General features: G+C 38.6%; 1 protein-coding gene across 9 annotated transcripts in view; it reads left to right on the top strand.

Moving 5' to 3' along the window:
* The window catches only part of cacna2d4a (calcium channel, voltage-dependent, alpha 2/delta subunit 4a), a 71,446-nt gene that overhangs the window by 8,809 nt on the left and 46,915 nt on the right, over nt 1–15,722 (top strand). For 6 of the 9 annotated variants that reach the window (XM_044022304.1, XM_044022302.1, XM_044022305.1 and 3 more), the window contains exons 6-28: nt 102–264; nt 375–506; nt 938–998; nt 1,864–2,014; nt 2,611–2,685; nt 4,071–4,160; nt 4,313–4,426; nt 4,595–4,673; nt 5,604–5,737; nt 6,094–6,111; nt 6,777–6,854; nt 6,982–7,062; nt 7,929–8,003; nt 8,112–8,198; nt 8,332–8,403; nt 8,534–8,595; nt 8,829–8,896; nt 8,992–9,037; nt 9,158–9,255; nt 9,772–9,865; nt 9,973–10,065; nt 10,438–10,565; nt 12,259–12,327. In XM_044022304.1, the coding sequence (XP_043878239.1) occupies nt 102–264; nt 375–506; nt 938–998; nt 1,864–2,014; nt 2,611–2,685; nt 4,071–4,160; nt 4,313–4,426; nt 4,595–4,673; nt 5,604–5,737; nt 6,094–6,111; nt 6,777–6,854; nt 6,982–7,062; nt 7,929–8,003; nt 8,112–8,198; nt 8,332–8,403; nt 8,534–8,595; nt 8,829–8,896; nt 8,992–9,037; nt 9,158–9,255; nt 9,772–9,865; nt 9,973–10,065; nt 10,438–10,565; nt 12,259–12,327 (2,068 nt within the window). The remainder of the gene's footprint in view (nt 1–101; nt 265–374; nt 507–937; nt 999–1,863; nt 2,015–2,610; nt 2,686–4,070; nt 4,161–4,312; nt 4,427–4,594; nt 4,674–5,603; nt 5,738–6,093; nt 6,112–6,776; nt 6,855–6,981; nt 7,063–7,928; nt 8,004–8,111; nt 8,199–8,331; nt 8,404–8,533; nt 8,596–8,828; nt 8,897–8,991; nt 9,038–9,157; nt 9,256–9,771; nt 9,866–9,972; nt 10,066–10,437; nt 10,566–12,258; nt 12,328–15,722) is intronic. The other 3 variants (XM_044022309.1, XM_044022308.1, XM_044022306.1) reach the window with 1 other exon arrangement.

The following is a 15,722-nucleotide window of genomic DNA, read 5'->3' as shown; positions in this document are numbered from 1 at the left end:
CGTCTTTTGATACTTATTTATGTGAAGCTATAAGGTTTTTACAGACCAGTCTCACAAAAAACTACCGTAAAAGGCACTGATCTCTTTATTTTTCCATCTAGTTTGATTATTATAACTCCATGCTTATCAACTCGTTGGATGAGGATGGGAACTCTGTGCCGCTGGGAGGAGAATTCCCTCTGGAGGCAAATGAGCACTTCAATTCACTTCGAGTCAACACGCAACTGAGCAACATACAAGTCCCCACTAATGTCTACAACAGAGGTAACACACACAGACATGTACAGCAGTTATTAACGCGCACACACATTATAACGCATCCTATTACCAGCAGACATTAATCATTTCTTATTCTTTTTCTCATTTTTGTCTAGATCCAGACATTATCAATGGAGTGTACATGTCTGAAGCTCTGAATGACGTCTTCATCGATAACTTCCAGAAAGATCCGACGCTCACGTGGCAGTACTTTGGCAGCTCCACAGGCTTCTTCAGGCTGTACCCAGGCATGTGTGCACCACATAACCACACTGCCATAAAATATCACTATCGTCCTTGGCTCTTTCTCATGAGCCGTACAGAAACATCCAGCTGTACGAGCCAAATAGAACGACTTACACAGCAACTGACAAAGCAGGAGACTGTCACTCAAATGTGATGACTCAGTCTTCGCTACAACGTGGCTGCTGATGAGCCCTCTTCTGTTTGTGTGTGTGTGTGTGCGCGTGCTTGAGGACTAATTAGCAGAGGATTTGTGACACAGCTTGTTTCACTCATCTGCCTCCTGATCAATCACTCCCTCGTTTGACAGCTCTTAACCATCCTTGCACCCATTTGTTTCTTTCCTCATCCATCCATTCAACCTGCAAGCTAAGCAGGAGCTGTGCCATCTGAGCGTCAGTGTTTGACCGGTCTCTCTTCTCCTCTCTCTCTGTAGGGATCCAGTGGACTCCGGATGAAAATGGTGTGGTCACTTTTGATTGCAGAAACAGAAATTGGTATGTCCATAATCGAGTCTGCCTTTGACGCACTTTGTTGTCTGTGCTTTATGAGCACTTTTAGCACTGTTTATCATCAGTAGGTTGTTCTAGTTCTACAAGTTCTACAAGTGCTTATTGGGAAAACTCCTAACCTCTCTTCTTGTGAGGTTAGAAGGCAGTTTGTCAGTGATTAAATGCCCATTCACACTAATCACATTCATGACCAGAAGCAGGTTAGGCTCTGAAATCACCTCTAGTTTTTCTTGTTCAGTGCTTGACATGATGCCCTCAGTCTGTCTATTCGGCCTGCTGGACATGTTGAATCAGCAACAGAGGCAGTCAGTCTTGTTAACGGGCCTTTTTCTCAGCGCTCAGGTGTAACTAATAACATCGGCAATGGCTTTGGCCTTTGCGGGGAATGAATCATGACAGTGTGACAGCAGCCATAACACTGAGTGACACTGACACAGAGCTGTTAAATAGACCTTTTGTTGCACAATTCCAAACTGTGATGTGTTAAATAGCTTCTGTGCAAAAGGTCTTTCAAATAAAACAGGAGCTGGATTGACTGTCCGCAGCTCTGAGGTCTGCCGGGTTCTGAGACAGGACATATTGTACAAGGCGACTCCAATTTGGAAAATTTGCCCATCACAGCCGGTGTTGGGGGGAAATCTCATTGATGTTAATGAGCTTGGAAAATTAAGGGACGGTAGTAAAGAGATGAAGGGAAGACTGGACAGACAAACAGGGGAACATATAAAAGGATAAGGATTGAACTCTGTCCTTTGTCTGCTGTAAATGTCAGTGCTATTTGAGTTAGATTATGTTAAATATGGCAAACAAATCCATCTGTCTGTCTCACTCTCTGTGTGCTTGTCTCCAGGTATATCCAGGCAGCCACATCTCCTAAAGATGTGGTGATTGTGGTGGACGTCAGTGGCAGCATGAAAGGACTCAGAATGACCATAGCCAAACACACCATCAATACGATCCTGGATACACTGGGAGAAAATGACTTTGTCAACATTATAGCTGTCAGTACGCACAGGAAACACACACACATGCATGAGCAGTCTTCTAACTTAAGTGTTTTTAAGTCACAGTGACACAGACAGATTAACATCCTAACACCCATAAGAAGCAGGCTCTGTAAAGAGACTGGGGTGAATACATTATAAATGTGCACACATTCAGCACTGGAATCTAACATTAAAGTTTCAAAATTACATTTTTAATAGTTTCAAGTCTTTGGCTGCTCATAGTTGCACAACTAGAAAGTGATGTAATAAGCATGGTTTATCCTGGTGTTACTGAAAATCCACTGCCCTTAAGCTGTTGCAACACATAATTTAAAGCTGCAGTCCTTCTCAATGGAGAGACCATGCAAAAGAATGTAAATGAGTGTTATTCTCCTTCAGGAAAAGGGTCTTAATCAGGTATAACACACTGCAATTTGGACATGATGTGAATTTTGGAAAGTGGAATAATTCATTTATATCAGTGTTTGTGTGACAGAATTGATAGTGTAATATAGATTTTTATTCATTGTCCATTTTATATGATAATTGTATTGGTTGTTGTGATCATTGATTATATTGATTTATTCTGTATAATTGTCTCCTCTCTCTAGTACAGTGACTATGTTCGCTATGTTGAACCCTGCTTCAAGGGCACACTGGTTCAAGCTGATTTGGATAACAGAGAGGTAACTCGTGCACACGCATACACACATGCATGTATACTCAAGTGTGTGCACGTTCACATGGGGTCACACCTAATTCATTCACTTAACCTCCCTAAACCTATTAATCATAAGCCGTTATCTCACTAATCCTCTCAAGACAAAGTCTTCAGATGCCATCAGATTACTCTTAAAACATCACAGTGAACATACACTATGTCTCACTATGTGTTTCTTTCCAGGATTTAGTGATGAACCTCAGAATTTTCACACTTTTTCTGAAACTACAGATTTCACACTTTTTCTGAAACTACAGATGTCTCTCCTGCCTTTATCCTCCACCTCCCCCTCCTCCTGTCATCTGTGTCATCTCTTTTTCTCCTGTAATCATTTATTTCATCTCTTTGTTTTGCAGCTTTATGAATTCCCATGCACAACTTGTTTGCATCCTTTTTCCCCCCTCGTCTATTTTTGTTTCATTCTTTCTATCCCAGCACCTGCTTAGTTTGATCAGTCCTCTGTGTGGGCGCGTGTGTGTGTTGGATGTTTGCCCTACTTCTAACACCCCCACCCCATGTCATGGTAGATCAGGTAAGGTTGCTGCTTGCCGACAATATTAAGTCTGTCACGTGATCTGTCAGCAAGGGATTTGATTGGCTGAAAGACTTGTGAGGCAAGCAGTAACAGAATGGGCTTACAGATGTTGGCTGATCTACTCAAGCATGAACTTGTGGCAAACACACATTTACAGGAGGATGATTTTAAGTTTTGTTGTTGTTATATGGAGTCCCTGTATTCAATAACAGTGATTTTAGCTAGTTTACTTCCACTGTAAGTCAAAAAAGAGTCTATCAATCCATCTTCTACCGCCCATGGGGGGAGCTAGACATAGGAGACAAACAACCATTCACACACACATTCACACTAACAATTTAGAAGAATTTTGCATGTTTTTGGACTATGGGAAGAAGCTGGAGTACCTGAGAGAACCCATACTCAGAAAGGCCCTTGGTCGAACCTTTGACCACCCAAAAAAACAATACTAATGCATCTATTAAAAGTTTAATAGTGGATGTGCACAATTACCTCTTGTTCTATTTATGTTTTGCCTGAAAATGCATACAAATGATATCAGGTCTTTGTCAGAAATCACAGCTTAGCCCATATGAACAGGGGGTTTTGACATTCTGTAAAGTTTCCGATAATGGAAACCTCAACAAATTAGGCATTTATCCTCATGTGTATGTGTGTATCAGTATACATACATGTTGATGAATTCCAATTACATCCTGGTATACATAGTGACTTTACTGTAATTTGTCAGTGTACCAGAGACACCAGAGGGATTAGAGTTCCTCTGTACTCGTTCACCTGTATTTCTTTTGTATTCGCTGTTTGTCTCTCTCCAGCATTTCAAGCTGCTAGTTGAAGAACTCCATGTCAAAGGAGAAGGCAAAGTGAAAAATGCACTGAAGGAATCTTTCAAGATCCTGAATGAGGTATGCTTCTCCTTTCAACACCCACATAGCCATGTGAATTCTGTGTAGAATGAAATGATAAAATTAATTTGTTCAGGTAAGGTGTAAGTTGGTTGTTTTCTTATGAATGATGTCTTAAAACGTCTAGCATATGTTCTTGTGTGTGACTTAAGGCTGCTGCACTGGGCCAGGGCAGCCTGTGTAACCAGGCCATCATGCTGGTTACAGACGGCGCAATGGAGGACTTCCAGGATGTTTTTGAAGCGTTAAACTGGCCAGAACGAAGGGTATAACACACACTCTTACACAGAAGCACTGATGAAAGCGGGGACTGGTGACTTGTACCATCAGTACTCACTTACCGCTGTACTTTTATGAGGTTAAGTGGAAAATCAAATGGATGAGATTATGATTTCTCACTATACATTTTTTTTATTGTTATATTGTCCTTACAGGTCAGAGTGTTCACCTATCTAATTGGACGAGAGATGACATTTGCAGAAAATGTTAAATGGATTGCCTGCAACAACAAAGGTATTTTTTTACAGTCGTGTATAACATCCACTGCAGTAAACAGCTTCATTTTGAAAAAAAAAATGCTTCCCCCAGTGTATCCCCAGTTGGTTGATTGGAGTAGTTTAGCTGATGGATGGCAGTGGGATTTTTTTGTAACCTATGATGTGAAAGTAGTCATGTGGTGAAAATATGCAAGGCTTTTATAAAACAAGACTTTGAGGTACAGTATGCCCCACTGGTTTACTTGTTTTAAGATAAAAGGTCTTTTTGTCCTCTGTAGTGTTCCCAGCTGGTGCTACATGGGGCTGGCTATCAGGTGCTGCCCTCCTGTGAATTACAGCAGCTCATGTCTGAAAATAATCACTTTATCCTGCTCTGAGTACATCAAAAGCCCTTGACTAAATACCTGATTATAAGCACAGATACACTATAAACACATCCCCAGCCAAAAATACAATATCTGTGTGTGTTTGTGTGTCTCTGTTTGTGTAATGGGTAACAGGTGTGTTCCCGTCTGTTGTGTACACTGGCAGTTGCCTCTGCCAACAACAAAATGTCATAAGCAGATAAACATGCTTATTGCTGTTAAACTCCCCCAAAACCCATCTGTAGGCAGGTTAATTTGCAGAATTCTTAAGATTACACTACATATTAATAAAAAGATTTCACAGATTCACATATCCATAATCGTGTTGTCACTGAGCAGCTTCGCTGACATCATTGTCTTCCATTTGTAGAAGACAAGATAAATAAATTTATTGCTCTTACAATAATACTGAAATTATTGATAACAATGATGATATATATATTGATATATGATATATAACAATAACATGGTGAATATTTCCTTGGGTAAAATGTATGAGGTCTAAGTTTTCCATCTGAATAATAGTGTGTGTGTGTTTGTGTGTGTGTGAATATAGCTACATGTGTTTGTGTGTCCTGCAGGCTACTACACACACGTCTCCACGCTGGCCGATGTGCAGGAAAATGTTATGGAGTACCTCCATGTTCTAAGCAGACCTATGGTCATCAACCATGATCATGACATCATATGGACTGAGGCTTACATGGACAGTGTGGTCAGTGTCTATATATCAATAATAAACACCAACATCTACACAACCTAGCAACAACCTTATAAAGGTCCACTAACAGCAAGAACAAACAATAAATCATTCACTTTATCTGACCTACCCAGCAACACCACATTATGTACCATAAAGCTCATCTAATACAGATATAGTAAATAACAACCAGTGTTGGTCAGATTACTGGGAAAAAGAAATATGACTTATTATTACATAAAAATGGATTTACTTTATTGATTCTTGTTTTCTTTTGCTTCTGTTTAATAGCGCCTTATGTGCACTGTTTGGCACTTGCTTTCTCTGCCATTTCATGCATTGTGTTGTCTTTTCTCCATCTCCACCTTCAGTTGCCAAACACAGAGAAGGTAACTGTACAAGAGCTTGATAACTTTAAAAAATTAAAATAGCATTAGCAGTCTATAGCATTTATAGTATAGTATTGCATAGTCTTATGTTGTTTAAATTGAACAGTTTCTAGTTGTTCCTAGTAGCATTAAATACTAACTTAGCCTAGGCTTAATTTGCACCCAACACGTGTAGCAATGTGGGGTTTTTTTTGTGCTTACTAGTTGTCAGTTTTGAATTTTGTTCACTACTTTAACTCTTACTAAACTCATTTTATTAGAGAATATTTTCCTTTTTTTAAACAAAAACATTTTTTATCCTCTCCTCTTTCCTTGTGTTAGCTATTTGAGCTTCACATGCTAAAGATAGCATAGCTCACCCTCTAAGATAACCAAGCTCAGTTTTATTTCAGAGTTTTGAATATTGTTTGCACTACATTACTAATTTTACTAATTTTTTTCTTTTTTGACTGACAAACATTTCCAAACTTCTAAATTATTTCCTTTGTAAAAATGTTTGTCATTAAGCATTTCCTCCATTCCACACATCATCACCATGTCATGGTCATTTTCATTTTGTTGACTCATTTTATCTGCTGGCTTCATTTGAATTTCGTCATTTGCTCATAATGTAACAACTCTTAGTGAGAATCAATGTGTTGTGTGCATGTTTGTGTGTGTCACAGCTGTTCAACACTCAGGCCGAAAGCCTGCTCCTGATGACCTCAGTGGCCATGCCTGTCTTCAGCAAGAAGAAAGAGACTGTAAGTCTTCATGTTATCATGCTGTATTTATGTCCATTATTTGCATGGCTGGCTTCTCCGCTCGACAGTGCAGTATAATAATAATAACAATCCATAGTCATATTATAAACCTTTATATTTCCTGTAGCTGTCTCATGGTATTCTGCTGGGAGTGGTGGGAACTGATGTGGCCCTGAGAGAACTGATGAGATTAGCTCCAAGATACAAGGTAAACCTTCAGATATAGTTTTCTGTGTAGTTTGTGCAAACAGAGCTGTATGGCAAGCAGTTTTAACATTTAATTGGTAGAAAGGATATTCACTGCCGAGATGTGCAACGTCAGTTTTTGCTAGTCAAAATGACGTCACTTTCATGGGTTTTGTCATTATATATATCTACAATTCAGTGGTGGATATCCGCCACTGAATTGTCGATATCCGTGACATCATTTTGACTAGTAAAAACTGAATCTAGTAAGACTAGTAAGAAAGACCTCACGGATATCTACAACTGCAATTCATACTAGTCACAATGAAATTACGACTCGTAATGGCAATTCCAGATAGTCAAACTTGGCAAATGCATGTTAAAAAGGCTTGCCATAGAGCTGTGTAGTATACAAATACTGTGCTGATCCTCTTCTGAGACAGTCAGTGATGTTTAATCTCAGATGCCATGGCAATGGGACTGTTGCATAGCAGCTAATCTGATGGGTCACAGTAGGAAAATCATTCCTTTTAGCTTCCTCTGTTTCAGAGCAGCCTACCTGGCTGGTTCACTGTCCTGACTCAAATGAACTAAACAGATTAGGGTTGCCAACTGTTCCGTAAATTAAGGATTTGTTCTGTATTTGAAATATAAAAGACTTGTTCTGTATTGAAAAGGTACAGAACTCACATTGTTCCTTATTTTTTGATAATCAAGTCAGTTGAAAGCCATGAAAAATTACAGATTAGTCCACTTGTGAAGATTAAAGGTAAAAAATTAAATCCTTTTGCTGTCAGTCCTGTGTACCATAGCCACAGAGACGCGGCGAGATGGCCCACACTCGTCAGTGATCTGTGATGCTTATATCTTAATTCTTTGTCTTTTCAGTTGGGCGCCCACGGTTATGTGTACCTTATCACCAACAATGGCTACATCCTGTCTCATCCTGACCTGAGACCTCTGGTAAAGACAGTTAGTGTATTATACACTGGGTTATTGCAGCTGGTGAGTTCCTCTAACTTATATATATTTGCTTTATTCACTTGCTGCTTGCATGTTTTTGTGTGACAGTATAAGGAGGGGAAGAAGCTAAAGCCAAAACCCAACTATAACAGTGTTGATCTGTCTGAGGTGGAATGGGAAGACACTGAGGAGAAAGTGAGAAAAAATTGACACACAGACATTTCCTTTTCTTTCTTTCCAATTCTGTTTGCTTTCACTATATTCACTGCATGTTTGGATATATATCATATTATAATTTCTTAGTAAATATGTAATGTCTGTGTTTTAGCTGAGGACAGCCATGGTTAAAGGAGAAACTGGAACTCTATCTTTAGATGTCAGAGCTACTGTGGATAAAGGAGTGAGTTAATATCATATCAGAAATTATCAAAAATATTTTACCTGTATTTTATCAATTAATTTTTTATTTTTTTTTAGTATATCTTCTGTGCCAGCTGTTTATACTTCTGTCATCCCTTTTTCTCTCACAGACAAGAGCGATGTTCCTGAAGAATGATTACTTCCACACTGTCATCAACGAGACACCATTTAGGTTTGCTCAACTGATTTTGACTCAACAGGATTTCTGTGTCAAGTTTAATATTATTTAAATGTTATAGTCCCCATATTAGCAACCATAAAATAATTATGTTGGATATATGTATGCGTTCTGGACCAATCTGCTGGATATAGTAGTTTATCTTTTTATAAACATAGGAAATAGTTAAATAATTTACAGCATATAAATTAAAAAATAATTAAGGTCTCTCTTTCTGTCTTTGACAGTCTGGGCATAGTGTTAACTCAAGGATATGGACAATATATCTTCATAGGAAATGTCTCTGTTGAAGAAGGTAAATATGTCCATTATGTTTCCATTGTCTTTCTGTTTATTTATGTCTGACTATGTTACTGTTCTGCATCTTTATCTTTTTCTGTTTTCCCTCAGGTCTTCATGATTTATTGACTCCTGATCTGACCATAGCCAATGAATGGTAAGTAGAACTAGTCCATCCTTAGTATTTTAAGGTTTCACACGTCTTCTGTACAAATTCTGTTCACTTACTGTACTTTTTGCTTGTGTGTGTGTGTGTGTGTGTGTGTGTGTGTTTTAGGACGTATTGTGAGACAGACATTGACCCAGCCCATCGCAAGCTGAGCCAGCTCGAAGCTGTAGTGCAATACCTCACTGGTAAAGAATTAGATCTTGAGTGTAAGTGAGAACTTCGACCTCTGCACATCATCTTTTTTCACTTTAAGCATGCTATAAGTTGCAAATCGGATATCACACTCACCTACATAGCAACATAACACAAAATATATTCTGTATCACACCACTGCCGTCATTTCTTATTTTTATGGCTTGGTAAAATGAAGAGTGGTTGCCAAATGAGGCCAAGATATTAACCATATTATTTATGAATTGTAAGATATGTCCAAGTTTAACTTACCCAAAAACTCCAGGTTCAGATACAAGCATGCAATTTTCCTGATTTCTTCCCTTTTCTCTTCGTAAATGTGATGTTTGTTTGTAATTTGCCGAATTTGATTGTGTACATGTGACACCTATTGCACATCTATCCATCCTGCGTGAGGGATCCCTCCTCTGTGCCTCTTCTAGAGGTGTGAGGGTCTAAGGATAGCGAGGGTGTCACATGCTGAACATACTGTAAAGTTGGGCTACATAAATAAAATTGTTTATTTATTCCCCTCTGGTTTCTCTCTACAGGTGATATGCAGTTGCTGCAACAAACTCTGTTTGATGCTGTGGTCACAGCTCCAATGGAAGCTTACTGGACTGCCCTGATGCTCAACACATCTGGGTGAATAGCAACACAGGCACAGCTAATTAAATGCTCTTCTGATAAACACATGGATTTTATTTGAATCTTTATTAATATTTTTCTCATCACACTCCCATCTTTGTCAGTATGGACGACGGGGTTGAAACAGTGTTCTTGGGGACTCGTTCAGGCCTGATGAGATTGCAGCGGTACGCTGGTACTGAGAAAAGAGTTGCCAAGTGAGTGCGAGAAAATGTTTGCTTCTGAAATATTGTCATATCAAATTGAATTAAAGTAAATACGTAAAGCTTTGGTTATGTAGCACTTGTAAAAACACTTGCAGGAAAGTGTATGGTTACCCTCTGGTGGTCAGCAGAAGAACTGTTTTTGTTTCTGGATGATAAACACTGTATTTAATGCTGTGTTTTTATCATCTCCCTATTAAACCAAAGCATTGAATGTTGTCCGTACTCTTTTCTTTTTTTTTTTAATTACCTACCTCCAGCTCATCATGTTCCTTTTTTTCCTTCCTCTGTCTCAGCCTTTGTCATCATTCTTTGGCCATGGATTGTCAGTTTTTTTTCTTTAAACTTATTTTTGTCTCTCCCCAGGTCTTTCCTGACCTCCGCAGACAAGGAGAATATGTTCACCCTGGATCATTTCCCAGTATGGTACCGCAGAGCAGCAGAGTACCCAGCTGGACAGTTTCTATACTACATGCCAAGACGAGAAACTAGAGGTATAGGAGGCGCCATTACTAATGAAACACAAAGCACTTATTTTTCTTCAGAGTATTAAAAATGAAACGTGTTTCACTCCACACAGCTCCACACTGACCATTTTAACAACCAATCTCTCATCACATTATACTAACAATTAACTTCATTTTTAATTCTTATTGAATACAACAGTCAAACAATTGATCTCAAACTACTTTAGGTGGCAAGAAAGGACAGGGATTTAACTGATCACTGTTTGGTGCAGACACTAATGAAGTCAAAGTACAGTATGAGGCTGATTATACTTCTGTTTCTCAATACAAAAAAATCCACAAACGTTTAATTAAATTAATTAAAGTTTATTGTGTATAACATTCACCAATTAATTTGGGATAAGTTATTATTTTACAAAGGACTCAAATGTGATGAGGAGTAGCTGGTTTGCTTTATCTAATAATCTCTTTATATAGAAGATGTGTAGTTTGTATGTATTATGTTAGAGGCTCTAAAGATAGTGACTTATGTTTCATGTCATTTTATATGGATGTTTTGTTTGGATTTAAACATACCATAGTCCTTTACAAATATTAAGGTGGTGATAAATATAGTGTTTTATGCTCAGATGTGTTTAAGGACTATGACTTTAGCACCACCTTGAGTGCAAAGGAGGTGGAGCAACAAATGGAGGAGGGTGGGAGAAAACGAAGGAAAGCAGTGGAGGAAGAGGAGGAGGGTATAGGAAAACTGTTACTGATACTTGGCATGCCCCCTGTTTTTATTAATCCCCGTGTTCCTCACTATTTCAGTCACAGTGGTCACCGTTTCTCTTAGATTTTAGCTCTGTTTTATTCTTGTCCATTTAATTTCTCTCACTGCATGAGCATGTATTAGAAGTATTGAAACCTCCTCCTAGAGCACGATATGTTGGCTCGCCTTCTAAGCACTTTACTGGAGCAGTGCTCCAATTTCGTTATTTTTAATGCAATGACAATAAAGGCATTCTATTCTATTCTATTCTATGATTGTGTGAACTCTTGAAAAGAGTACTAACTCAACACCTCTGGAAAGGTGTTGAACTTGTTGGCCTTAATATTATTACTATATGATCTTACAATATGCTGAAGCTCAAAAACAGAAAGAAATTACCATGACAGAGTCTCCTAAGTTCAAGTACACTGTTTTTTTGTCTTAGAGGAATGAATAAGAGATATACATGGTGTCCAGTATCACATAATACACACAGAATCCCTGTGTTATGAGTGTGTTAGGCGATTAGCTCTTATAATCTCTGTTGCATAATGCCTAAAATGATAATCTGGCTGGAATCTGTGGCTTGGTGACAGTTGGCATCTGCTGGCATGAAGGCTGTGAATAGACATGCTGACAACGAATGCATGACCTCATTACCTATTACCTCATCCATCCAAGTCAATCTGTTACACACATATTTTTAACACATTTTGGCATATCTGATACGACACCTCAGCTGTCACTATCACTGTGAGTGCTCACAAAACAAGTGACAAAACAAGTATTACCAGAAATATGTATATTGTGATATATATGTACTGTATATGGTATATATATGAAGGTGCATATCCTCATGCATGTGTGTGTGATGTGCCTGCATGCACTTATGTTTCTAATTACATGTGTTGACAAAGTACTGTTTGGATGTGAGTTCTTTCTAATTTTTGTGTGTTGTGCTCACAGTGGGGAGGATTGTGATCGCTACCACTGCTGTCACTGTGACGGTTGGCAAGAAAACCGCCATAGCTGGAGGTAGGATGAAGTTTTTTGCTTTTGATACACACTCTTACTTTCTATCTCTTACATACATGCTTCCTTTAGCTCTTACCTCCTGTTGCCTCTCACATTTAAACCTGCTGATTGGATGTTTTTTTTTAAACCATTACATTTATAGTCTGATTTGCCGTTAAATATAATATATAATGAAATATAAGCTTTGAAAAACTAAGACAAAATGAGGTAAAAAAAAAATTTTAATTTCAAACTAACTAAAAACAATAATGGCCCAGGCAAAGATAAAACCTGACATCAAATTATCAAAAGCTCAGAAACAACAATTAAACAGACCTTGTATTATTTCTCAGTTGCTATTTTTGATACCAGATATTGCAACCAGTAATATCAGCCCTGCTGATTTATCGAGAACACTACAATTATAATTATACTCCTGAAATACTCTAATTTCTCTCCTGATGATTATGTGTGGGATATTTTCTCATAGGAAGGAAGGAAGGAAAAAATGTGCTGTAATTAAGTGATTGTGTGTGGTGTTTATTTTGTACAGAATCCCTTAAATTTTCAGTGGCTCTGGTCTTTGGCCCTGTTTTTTTCCTTCCTATATTAAATTCAGAATTGGGTTTACATGCCAAGTATGAGAGCACATGCTCGGGTTTGTTTGTTCTTTTTCTTTTTTTCGCCTTACTCTGTGAATTGTTTGACAAGACTCTGTGGAACTGCTTCCTGAGAGCATATGTGTGTGCGTTTTCTCCGTATTTTCCAATGTATACATTTGGTGCTTCATATTGAAAGACAAACAGTGGTGTTAAAATTAAAATGATCTGCCAAATCATAAGGTACAAAGTGCAGTTTGCTTAGTTAGGTCAATACCTTGTGATTTTACAGAAATCCAACATCTTTGACCATGAACAAGTACCTTTGCGACAGTGGAGAATAGAAAGACTAAGCCTCTCATAGTGCCACACTTAGTGGTTGGCTGTCTGCCTTGACCAGTTAGGGGAGCAAGAGACCAGGCAGGAACAGCTGTATCGCTATTAATAATGATGGTGATTAGTGTTGAGTATAGTGGCAGATCCACAGTCTACATCTCTGGAGGCAAAGATACCTGCAGAAATGAGGAGAAGGAGGGAGAGGACAGAGGGGGGAAAGCAGACACTACAGGAGAGAGAAAAATTAATGGCATGTAGTAGTGTTATAAGGGAGGTTGAGAAAGTGAGAGAGAAAGAGACAAAGAGTGCTCACTATAGGGCAAGGGATGGCACGGGGCTCATGAGAGCCGGGATTAACTATACGCTTCAACAAAGAGGAAAGTTTTAAAAGTTTAAGCCTGGATTTAATTATAGAGAGGGTGTCTGAGCCTGACAGCTGAGCGCTCTGCCTCCCATAGAGACTGATTGACAAGTATGACTGCATTTTGAGAGCAAAGTGATCTATTTTCAGTATAGAGTACAACCCACAGAGCTTATGACATATTCATAAATCTACACTTTCTGTGGTTCTGTCTCTCACTTAATCATTCTGCCTCTGCTTTTGTCACTTTTGCTTCATTCTTTCTCTCGGTGCTTGTTTAGGAATATCACATCGCTGAATCCACAGCGTTATCCCACAAAAATAGAAGACAGATCAGGAACTTGCTGTTAACATGTACAGACAAAACAAACGTTTTGTAATGAGATCAATGTAATGGGTTTTATCAGTTTGTACTAGCAACAGATTTTCGCTGAAGGTGGATTGTTTTATGATGTTCAACAATATGAGGACTAAGGTCAAATATAATCAGACATTTTTATTCTCTTCTGCATCAGCAGATGTCAGCTAGAACAGCTTTTCTACACCAACAAAAACACGGAGGGAAAGGCTGTATCAATGTTTCATAGACTTGATCTATCTGACTTTGTTTGGCTCTCTCGCTCTAACACAAACACACACACACACACACACGCAGACACTCACACAAACATGACTCACTGTGTTTCACCCTCTGACACTCTTCTTTACACTCTTAAATCCTCACATACTGGGCCTCTTTTTTAAGCCTCTCCCTCTCTCTCTCCCTAAGCTGTCAGACCTGTCACCTTTAACCTGCCCCTGCTTTTCTCTCTGTATTTTCCTTTCCCTTGTTGCTGTCTTTGCCTTGTCAAGTCGTTCTTTCTTTCATTTCTTTGTGCTCCGACTCCCGCTCTGTTTCTTGCCATATCCTAATAAGCAAAGCTTTCTAGTCGTGAGTCACAACTCCCCCTTGAACATAAGGGGATCAAATATTCAAAAGCTGCCGTATAAAAGGGGCACACACAACCACATGCTGCATCCTATATAACCACCTTTGGCATCACCCCAGCATTTTTTATTTCACCATTTCATGCTATAATCGAGCCTTTAAACATGTCTGCATCTCCATACAACCAGAATGTGCCATTGAAATGTGGTGCAAAGTGGTTGCACTGAGATCTGATAAACTTTCTATCACATATGTAACGTTTAAATCATCTGACATTCACTATATGATAGGCCTTTTGCTGATGAACGTTTGTGGTTGTAGGGAATTAAGTAGGTTCTGGATCCTTTTGACCACTAAGTGTCAGTGTTTGTCTGAACATTAACTTGTCAGTTTTCCACCAATCACCCAGTATGTTTGGTTTTAAGCATACATGCTGATTTGGTTGTAGATTCAATTTCTCCTCCTGTGGTGAAGGTCGGGGATTTGGCATTTCAGAAGCTGATACAAAATCAGTCAGCAGCGACGACAAAAAAAACAGTGTTTATGCTGCTGTAAGTTTCTGCAATGGATTAGTATATCTCTGTGGCAAAAGTGACATGCTGGATATAAATAAACATAATATGCTTCTACCAGCAGAGATACAGACTCAGACTAAGTAAATGAAAGAGTGATGATAAAAAAGAGAGAGTAGAAAAAAAACAATAAAGCATATAGAGACATTGAAGCTTAGCAGGGGAGTTGTGAGGTGGAAAAAAGACACCCAGTAGACTAGACAAGGAAAAGGATATAGGGCAGAGATGAGAAAAAGGAAGGTGGAAAGTATAAAAAAAAAATGACGGAAGACGAGGCGACAGAAAGACAAATGGTGACAAGATATGTGAAATGAAAGGGGAAGAAGGGCGTCAAAGAGAAAGAGAGAAATGGTTAGATGAGAGAGAGGCTGCAGTGTACAGGCAATCTGTTATCACTGACTCATTGTAACCTATGGATTTGGCAACTGGAAAATATTCCTCATCATTATTGTGTAAATGTAATAAATTATACAACGCCAATAATGGAAGAATCAAAAATCAAATATCTAAATAGAAAAACCGTTCAACATTCCCCTTTCTTAGCGTTCTTTGTATTTACTTTATTTTGTGCCCCTGTTCATTTTGAAAGAATAGGTGAGGTTGTTTACATTTGACATCAG

This window comes from Solea senegalensis, linkage group LG3, assembly GCF_019176455.1.
Source record: "Solea senegalensis isolate Sse05_10M linkage group LG3, IFAPA_SoseM_1, whole genome shotgun sequence".
Taxonomy (NCBI): Eukaryota; Metazoa; Chordata; class Actinopteri; order Pleuronectiformes; family Soleidae; genus Solea; species Solea senegalensis.
This window is presented reverse-complemented; position numbering and strand designations above follow the sequence as displayed.